Here is a 10,644-nt window from a genome sequence, read left to right on the forward strand (position 1 = left end):
TCCGTCTGCTCGGCTCTACGCGATGCCACAAAGTGGATTTAAATGTATGAAGACATATGCAGGCGAACACATAGACATGCTGTTTTATTGTGTGCAGAAAAACAAAACACACACACACACACACACACACACACACACACACACACACACACACTCTAATAAACACACAAAGCGTGCGACCACAAGCCGCAGTGCATCTTCTCTCTAATGCGAGGACACGGGTACGACGCGAGTCTGTCACATATCCACCGTTTGTCGTGACACATCCTGCTGGATAGCTGGGAAGTCAACCTGTGAAAAATGAGCCTGTCTGTAGTGTTTGTGCGATACCCTGCTGGCTCCTACTGCTCAAGATGATGAAACCACTATGCAACTTCTGAGAGTAAAAAAAAAAAAAAAGAGGGGGGAAAAAAAGGAGGAAAAGGTCTGCACTAGATAGAAGCAGATTACAGAGGGAGATTTGCTTGAGCGAGCAGGTAGCAATACACAAAGATGCTTTATACTTTGGTACATCATGAAAAAAACAAGACAAAAAAAACCCCCAACAGTTGGCAGCTTGACAAATGGGCAGGTCATAACATATATGGTAGAAGCGTGAAAGGCAGCTGTAGAAAAGGTCCATGAGTGGAATCGAAATTGGATACTCCCTGTTGTCTTTTGCTCAATGCATTTTAAAAGGACGCTCCTTTGGAAAGTGCTTCCAATTATGCCAGGGACGTCGAAGTACCCATTCTGAGCAGAATCTCACTTTGTGATGTCTCTCTAAAAGGGCTCGTCCGTGGCAAAGCATCCGAGCCCATTGAAGTACAGCTCCCCCGAGGACCACCTCTCAATCTAGAAACCCCTCGCCTTGATTGAACAGAAAACCCAGGTTGTCACGGAAACCCTTAAGCATGCCATGTCCCCGCAATCCGGTACCTCAATGAGGAACCCCTCGTGACTGGCGGTTAAGATAAACAATCACACCCTGTATACACAAAACATCAGCTGAGATTTATGCTAATACGATGGTAAATATGCATACATACAGAAACCTCCCAGCACTGAGCCATTCCATCTACTTATTTATATATACATGCAATCACTTTTCCTCTTCCCTACTTATAATCCCTCCTCTCTTTTACCTTATCTTTGTTTTACTTTTAGTTCATTCATTTGTTTTCATTCCTTCACTTTCTTTTCCAATCTCCTTGTCTTCCTTCGGTTCCATTTCTTTTATTTTCCTTCCTCTCCTTTTTTAAAAATGCTTTCATGAATTTCTTTATTTTTTTTATCCTTTCCTTTAATTGACTTCTTATGCATAAATTTCTTCTATATTTTTGTTTCTTCTTTTGTTGTCCTTTCCTTTCATCTAGTCTAATTTGTTCATCTTCCATTTCATGACTGACATTTCCTTTGCTGTCTTTTCTGGAATATTTCTTCCTGCTACTTTGATTTAATTTCTTTTCCCACTATTTTACGCTTTAGTCCAAATTTTTATTTTCGATTTAGTCTAATCATCCATATCCTTTCCTTTCCTCTCCTTTAATCCATAAGGAGACCGACAGTTGGGTAGGCAACAATGGGAATTGCCTGGTCCAGTGAGAGCTGTTGTGTCTTTTGCGCCGGTTTTCTTTTTTTTTTTTTCTTTTCTTCTTTTTTTCTTTTTCATTTTATGAAGCCTCCCCACAATTGCTTGTTTCCTGCAGAGCTGTGATGAATTAGACTGCAGCTTCAGCCCATTCTCCTACCAGGACCCAGGAGACTTCTGCTCCCATTCTGAGGGCTAGAGACAGCTAGTCTGCTCAGGCCACACGCACTCTACTGTACCACCAGATAATGCACCCTCTCCATCATCAGGCAAATTCATTTTCTAAGACTTAGCGGTGCCGTGGGAGCACATGTCCATGTATGTGTAGCAGCTGTTGTGATAGTAGGAGTAGCAGTAGCCGTAGTAGGTGGTTGCATGGATCACTTCTGTGCAATTACATACGTTCTAGGGTCAATGGTAGAACAGCACTTCTGTGATTAAGGAGAACCCATGACAAAGGTAACAGTTTGGGACTCCTTAGTCCAGTCAAATCGTTATAATGGAGTTGTCACAGCAGGAAATCAGCATAAAAATCTGAGTAATGAAAATATCTAATATACAGAGCTGACATAGGGATTCGCATTACTTATTCAAGTAGAAGTAGCTTACATATACTTGTGTAATAATATTAATAAAAACTAATAAATAACTAATAAAAGCAGCAACTAAATTTCTTTATGAAATCAAACTAAGCACGTACAGGTTCTGAAATGTACTCTACAATTGAGTCCCAAATTTTAAAGTAAAAATGAAATTTTAACTAAATTGACAAGTGACGGCTTCCCAAAGTCATCTTGAACCTTTTGACTTGGTGGTTGTGGGAGACAATCAGTCCTAACACAGATCACGGAAACACCACGCCTTGGTATTGAATCATTATAGATGTAAATAGAGCTCTCTGATATTTGTAAACCTCCACAGCTTCAGTATTGCTAAAAGTTACAGTCAGCTTCTTTGATCCTTTCACTGTAAGGCTGAATCATGCCGATAGAGGTTAAAACTACAACATAAAAGTTTGAAGGAAGGGGTTTGAAGGGTAAGGAATTTGACTCTCACTTGCGGGTTTCGCCACTTGCAGAGCGCTCCCTTGTAGGTTTGAATGCAGTTATCGCATTTCACTGTACTGAAGAACATTGTAGTTCGACGCAGACTAGTTGGGTCATGCATGTGATGCACAAAGAAAACTCCAAAAGAAAACAATCATGACATGCCCACTAAATTAGAGATCAATTTTTTATTTAACTGTCATAGTAGTCCAACATCTATCATATGAAGACTCTCAGCGTTTATCTCAGTCACAATGCCCTGGTATCTCCTACTATCCTGAACTAGAACATAACAACACATTTTCATTTTATACCTCAGTGGACATATAGTTCTTGCATTGTGGAAAATTGTATTCATAGCCTGTTTACAATGCACACACGAGAGTGCCTATATACATGCAGCTGTCAGGGAGCACTGTGTATCTCGGCCTGTAATAATGACATGTTCCCCCACTCTGGCATGGGTGAATACAAATCTACAGGACAGCAGATTACATATTCTACATAGGCATCTCTTAACTACTGGTCTCCACTCTTTATTACGGCATAAAGGACGGCTGCACTGTTAAACAGCATGTTATAGGTATATGTCACATTGCACATACTGTATTTATGTTAGGAAGCAAAATTGCATTCATATTCTGGCAGGCTTCCTCTTAGATGGGAAAACTGTTGATTTGCTCCTTGCAATGATTGCCTCACGAAAGAAGTCTTCACTTGCGACAGAAGTATTTATTATGCTAATTATACATTCAAATCAACGAGGAATGCTATACCCGTACTGGAGAGTGCAGTCATTAGCACAAGGACTGTCTTTTGCTGGAACAAGTAATAAGCACTCAAAACAGATGCTTTCATCTAACTGATTTAAAATGTGATGCATTTAGAGTGAAAGAGAAAATGTCTGACTGCAATGAATAATACATCTGGCTATGGGGGGGGGGGGGGCATTTTCTAAGACCAGTAGGCATACTGAAAAGATCTCTGGGACTTTGAAACCGGTGCTTTGGATAAGAAATAAATATAAAGAAAATCAATTTTGACATAAAATGACTTCATATATATATATTTGAACTCAGCAACACATTGTTTCATTTTGAACATATAAAAAAAAAAAGTGATGTGATTGAAACAGTGTGCTGTGTGTTGGATGATACATTATTGATACTAATGATGTAATTCAATACTGCTTAGATGCATAGACAGCGTTTGGGGGGGGGGGGGGCTTGGATGTGCTGCAGGTCCCGCTAGGATAGCCAAAGCACCCCCCATAGCACCCTAAGAAATGTGATTTTTCTAAGTGGTTTATTTAGAATAATTTTTTTTTGTATGTGTGAAGATTAGAATTTGTTGCCTGGTTAATTATTAAATACACCAATAAAACATGCATTTATGTTTGTTTTTTTTTAACTAAAAAGCAGTGTAATCTGATTCAGCCAATCGCTGCAGCCTACGCATTAACCTTTGAACTTACAACTTCCTGTTATTACGCATTTCTCCAGGTGACTGTGTAACTGACTGATAGTAATGGTTCAAATGTTCGAAGCCACATGGCATTTTCAACATATCTATCTGAAGGCAAAATATATTCGTCATCAAATACAATTGTCAATGATTATTGTTTTAATAGCACCTGACATCAAAATATTGAGTGGAATTCTATCCTCCAACAATTATTACTCCATAAAGCAACTTTCCACACCTCTAAGTCTTTCGTGCAGTCTGCTCTCGCCCGGCTCCTGAGGCTAATATGCATGCAATGCACTGACCATAGCAAAGTGTCTGACTTTCAGATCCCTGAGTAGACCAGCTGGGCAGCTTGTGAAGCTCCGCTGCTTGCACAAACCTCAGTTTTGCACATAGGTCAGATTTGGTCTGAGCATTTAGTGTGCTTTCTGCAAACCCTCGCAGGCAGCAGGGCAGGGAGATACAGCAGCTTATTGTCACGGAACTGCACCCCTTAATTTGAGATGTATGAAATTTGTGAGGTGGCAATAGGTGCTGTTTAAACTGAAATGTTTTATCTTGTAAACTAAGATTGACTAAAACACATACCAACACTGTTTTTCGAAAAAGTTTCTATGTAATCAAGTTGGATTTATGATTAACCAAAATCTGTATTTATTTATTAATTTTTTTATGAAAATACATTCGTTGTCCTATTTATCTTTGATATTTATTTGTCTGAGAATTTGTTTTGAAACTAATGTGTCTGCGCGACACGCAACTAAAGCAGTAGAGGACAGGTGGTATTAAGAAACATCGCTGTGTCAAACAGCTCATTAGTTTCCTGGTGTTTGTCGCTGCTGAAGCGTTCTGCATTAGTGTTGTAATCGTATTTGAATCCAGCAGGGATGTTGTGGCAGATCCAGCCTGGCTGCAGGGACGTTGTGTCGGCTTCTGGAGCATTTGCACTATAGTTTGTGTAATAGGCACTTGTGCATGTATGTCTTCAGCGGAGAGCGGCAGCGTACAACAGAACATTAGAAGGACTTTGATTACACACTTCTCACATCTTAACAAAGCATCATTGACACCACATGTTCCTCACCACATACACCCAGCAGGATACATTTCTGCCTTCCTGTCTTCTCTCACACTGATACCCGCCTCCAAAGCCCCAGCACCCCCGCTTTTTCTGGGTTTTTTTTTTGTGTTTTTTCTCCCCCCCTCGCTCTCTCTTGTTTTGTTTAACTTTTATTATTTCTGCGGCACTCGGGGAGCGGCACCTGGTGAACATTATTTTCCAAAAGCTTCATCATGCATCATTGTAAGGATACATGCTCTAATCAGCTGAACCATCTGGCAAACGGCTTATGCACCATCAAGCTTAAATGCCTTGCATCTGCTGATCAAATGGATGTCTCATTGTTTTCGGAGTAACACCCTTAACCTCTGAGCCTCTTTGTACTTTGGCCTGCTTTCAAACATGATTATTTTGATTTTACAGGGGCAATACGGATCATTTAAATTAGAGACTAATTTTCCTGTTTACCCTGTGAGATTACAAAGTCCTTATTTATTAAACCATCACCAGAGTGTTAGGTTGTGGAGCAACACGCGTAAGAGAGGTTCTCACTGGAAAAATGTTGGACATTTAAGTGGATATTAGAATTTCTATATGCGTGTACACTGCTGCCACATGTCAGAATTTATAAATTTATTCTGAACTGTAATTTAGCTGACAAGACACCTTAATGCATAAATTATACCTATGTCAAAGCAGGGAAGCACTCTGCTCCTACACCCTAAAACAGATTCTGATATTACAATGAATTATTCCACTGACTCGTGGCAGACATCCTACAGATTTCCAGTAGTGTCAGACTTTCTTGGCCTACTTATACAGACAGTCTTGCCAGTAACGTTATGTATTCCTTCAATGAACTCTAAATAAGTCATAGTCACAACTGTGAAAAAGGAGAGAGGAAATAGCTGCGTATACCAGTGCCGAGAAACAGACGGCCATTCCTGCAACTGCTGGCAGTCACACTCATATTAATGAATGAAGGAAGGGGAAGTAAAATATTTTATATTTATGATAGTCCTTGAAACTTCATGAAAGCTATTCTGTCTTTCAAGGGTTAATAATATATTACATTCAATAATAAAAGGCAATCAGTTGGCGGGGACATACAGTAGATAAATGGCACCACTTCACACGCATCAGATTTACACACAATAGACACGTCTCTCTCTCTCTCTCTCTCTCTCTCTCTCTCTCTCTCTCTCTCTCTCTCTCTCTCTCTCTCTCTCTATCTTTCTCTCTCTCTCTCTCTCTCTCTCAGGGAACCGAACTGTACCGATAGAAGCATACAGTAGCTGTTAAAGTCTCTAGCTATCTAACAGAAGCAAACTAGACTATGTTTGTGTGGGAGGCAGACAGTAGCACTGCTTTTGAGAGACTTCAGTTCAGAAAGCATACTCAGACAGCATAAACAAAACAATCAAGACCGGAGGACAAAGCCCTTTCACACAGGCACCCACCCTCACCCACCGTCTGAGCTTCTTGCCGTACAGTTGCGCTATCTTTCATCAGCACTATTGTGTTGCAAAATACAGGTATGCAAGCTGAACACAAAGATCTGAATTGCAATACTGTCAGTACTATACCCATCAAAATAAGAGCTTCTCAGCAAGATTGAGCTCCACTTCTAATCACTGTCTCAGATTGATTATACCCGCCCAAAAGTGCACGCTTTGCACTGAAAACATCACTATGAATAGCTGACAAATGGGCCTCCTCTCTAGATATATTGCCCAATGTTGGAAACAATTTTGTGTACACATACACACAGCATGTGCATTCACTGCATGTCTCGTCATCGTATTCCCTATACAAGAATGTTTCTGGCTTGAGATGGCGACATTTCTGATAAACATAATAAAAGGATCTTGTGGTGATTGTGTCCACATTTACTCTTTTATCTATCCTGTTTTAATATCTAACTGACAACTGCAAAATGTGTTCAACACAGCCAAAAATGAACTGCACAAAAACAAAAACAAAAAAAACCCAGCTATGAGTTTGTACTACAGTTTGGCAAGAATTTCATGAAGTACAGCATGCTTGTAGATACTAAATTTGTGTGATGGTCATAATGAAAGACTAAACAGGCCTTATTGCACTGATGATGGCTCTCTCTCTCTCTCTCTCTCTCCCAATGATTGGTTTAAAGTTGCCAAGAGATATCACCTCAAAAACTCAATACTGCCTTGTTGACAAAGTGAAATACAACAAAGACTTAGTTACTGTATTATTTATCTAGGCTCATGCTTTCAGTGAGTAGAGAATCTTGAAGTTCCTTCTGTCTCAAGGAAAATGAAGCAATGCTGAATAAGCAAATGTTATGCAGAGGGTAGGTATTTCAAAGTCCTTCCCTTTTCTCTGTAATGCATCTGCATAGACAGTGTTTGTTATGGAAAACAAAGCCAACTGCATGCAGATCATGCTCAAGTGCTTCGAAGTACAAGGTCAAAATACTATGGGGAAATTAGCGCCTTATCTTTAAACTCATTTATTGATATTCCTCATTCTGCAGCTTCTACCGTAACCTCAAATATCTTCAGCGTTCACAAACAACATAAACATGCAAATCCCACTGAATGTATTATTTCATCGTTCTCTCTCTGTTTCTCTCCAGAGGAATAATTTTGGATTACCAGTAAGTAAGCATCCTTTCTTTTGGTTATGATGCAGCTGTATATTTTCCGACAACAATGCCCACACACACACACACACACACACACACACACACACACACACACACACACACACACACACACACACACACACGCGCGCGCGCACACACGCACAAAATTGTATATTCAGATGCCACTGGTTGACTTCACCACCACAGCATGAACACACAACAAACACAAAGGAAAGGGAATGAAACTCTGTGCTCACCCAGGGTTTGATGAAACTCACCCGACACCGGGGTCATAGGGGTGGGTGGGAGGCTGTTGATGTTGAGCGCCCCCATCTGGTGGATTTGCGTGGCAGGAAAAGCCACACTTGGCGTGAGGTAACCTCCGTGGCTTGCTGCCATGATGGCTGCCTGCTGCTGCATGAGCTAAAGAAGAGGGACACGGAAAGATGGTTGGAGGAGAGGATGGTTGGATGGCACCAGGGAGAGAGAAGACGGGAGGGAGACGTGGGTTCGAGAGGGGTGAGGGGAGGACAGATGGTAATGAAAAATATAGTAAGTTGCGAGAAGTCAGACAAAAGAGAGGAGAAGAGGTGCAGGAGCAAAATGTAGCAACGGTAGTAGAGAGGGAGGGATGTATGTTGAGGTTGATGGATTGATAGTGCATGGGAAGTACAGAGAAAGTAGAGCGGAATAAAAGAAGGAGAAGAAAAAAAGAAGCCTGTCAACCTATGTTTAGTGAATCTGTCTATCCTCCCAGCAGGAAGCCTGTCACCAGCTGCAGAAACGATTTAATAGCTGTCTGTTGGGGCTCATACAAATCAAGGCGTTGACATGTGCACATTATCTCTGAGCTCAGGGAACAGGCAAAGTTTGTAGAGTTGCAATGCTTTTCCTTATAATTGTCAAACTTCACAATACTCTGTTTGGCTGTACAAAGATGCCACAGACGCTTCCCACTTGTGCCTGTTTTTCCCCAGGACTCATCTCTAATTTTTCTGATGTATTTATGATGATTGCTGCTTGTAGTCTGACATTCATCCAGAGTTAAAATTTTGCTTTGTTTTATAATTCAGCCAGAAACTGCTAGTCCTCTCTGCAGATGATACTCTGCAAACAGAATGCATTTGAAGTTGGAACATCATTAAATGACCGCAGTTTTAAGATTGAAAAGTTTGTCAAAAAAACATCTTTATTTTTTAAGTAGTAGTGCTGAACCTTTCTTAGGAGTTGACGCTGAATCCAGAACCGGAGTTATTAAAACAATGCAGTAACAGTAACAGTCAGCGGGAGCACATCAGATCATGCCATGTTAGCAATACAGTATGTTAGTCAGTAAATGGCAGTCAATTTTTGCCTACTGGACAATCCCACAAAGAGATAAAATCAATGGCCTTTCATTCACTCTGCAGTTCTACTTAGCATGAAGTGAAAAGTCAGAGCGGAACTATTTTCCATCAAGTGCAGACCACATTGTGTTTATTCTTATGCATAGGACATGCTCACATGCACCGCTGCCCTGAGCTGCACTTGCACAAAAAGCCACACATACACAAGCACCAATCCACACAACATGCATGAAGAGTGATAGAGACTATTTGAGCTTCTGCGCTCAGCTTAAATTCTCCCTGTGCCAACCACATGCTGAATCCGTAATTCAGAAGAAAATCCATCATTGTACAGTGGCTTTTGCAGCTTGTGAACCAGTGGGTTTATCTAGGGAATCAATAATCTTTTGTGGGCTGTGTAGCCGCCCATCAGGCATGCAAACCTGTGTGGTGAAGGAATACAAACACACCTCTTGCCCCTCTGCATCTATTTAATACTGCATAGCCTGTATGTGTCAAGGGAGCTGCTGATGGCGGTGGCCTGAGACTGACTCGTATAAGCAGAAATCAAACTCCTCTGCCAGTGGCACTAATACTAATGACGACAGTGGAGGTATAGAATGCCACTCTGCTTGTATTTGCATGGGGACCCGGCAACGGAAAAGCCAATTATTTTCCCTCAGTGGCCCTGTCAGGTAACCTGAAAGCTGCTGTCCTGCTGCCGAGTGCCCAGCACTGCCGTCTCATCCATTAGCCACATGCTTGCTAGTGCTCTCTATTAACGCTGTTTGTCATTTGCATAATTTTATCAACATGGCAAATGGTCATCATCCATTGCTTTACAAATATGATGAATTAAGCCTTTAAGGGAACAAAGCTGAATAAGACAAAAACAGAACATGTAGGTAAATAATAGTAATGGCAAAGAAACAAACAAAAAGGTCTGAAGGTTTACTTGCTTTTGTCAATGCTGCGATTGCCCCCCAATTAGTATGTGAACTTCGAGATGAGGGGTCTGACAGGGGGGGGGGGGGGGGGGGGGGGGCATTACAGATAAAATTCAGTCACACTGCTCATAGTGAGCTGGTTTTTGGTCTTTTCTGAGGATAGGCATGCTGCTGTCACAGTACTGGGGACTTTGTAGTGATTCTAATAGGCTTGCAGCCTATTACTTGTGTAGGCCTTTTGACCTTAGACAAGATGCGGGCCTGGATGCAGTAATAATAGAGTGGGAGTAAATACCGTAGTGTCCAAAATCCAATCCTCTTCCCCAATGCATGTCTTAGATAATGCAATCCTTAATGCCATCCGTCAGATTGTCATGGATAACAACTCGGGCATTCATTGATGCTTCGTTCCAAATTAAAATCCAGCAAATTGGAAACTCAAGCATGTAATTATGTTGGAATGCACTGGTTAATACAAATTGGCTTTGATAACAGAAATAAAATAAACTAAAGAGCATGAGGCAGAGTGGTTATGTTGACAGAGATATTCAAAGTCATTCCACTTTACTTTTCATATGTATATGCTATTTTCACCCTTTTCCA

General features: G+C 41.0%; 1 protein-coding gene across 2 annotated transcripts in view; it reads right to left on the reverse strand.

The window, feature by feature from the left end:
* celf5a (cugbp, Elav-like family member 5a) overlaps positions 1–10,644 on the reverse strand; it is a 179,727-nt gene that overhangs the window by 5,611 nt on the left and 163,472 nt on the right. Inside the window, exon 7 of one of the 2 annotated variants that reach the window (XM_080472797.1) lies at positions 8,027–8,183. In XM_080472797.1, the coding sequence (XP_080328923.1) occupies positions 8,027–8,183 (157 nt within the window). Of the gene's footprint in view, positions 1–8,026; positions 8,193–10,644 lie in introns of both variants that reach the window. The other variant, XM_080472798.1, reaches the window with a different exon arrangement.

Source organism: Lipophrys pholis (assembly GCF_963383615.2).
Source record: "Lipophrys pholis genome assembly, chromosome: 10".
Taxonomy (NCBI): Eukaryota; Metazoa; Chordata; class Actinopteri; order Blenniiformes; family Blenniidae; genus Lipophrys; species Lipophrys pholis.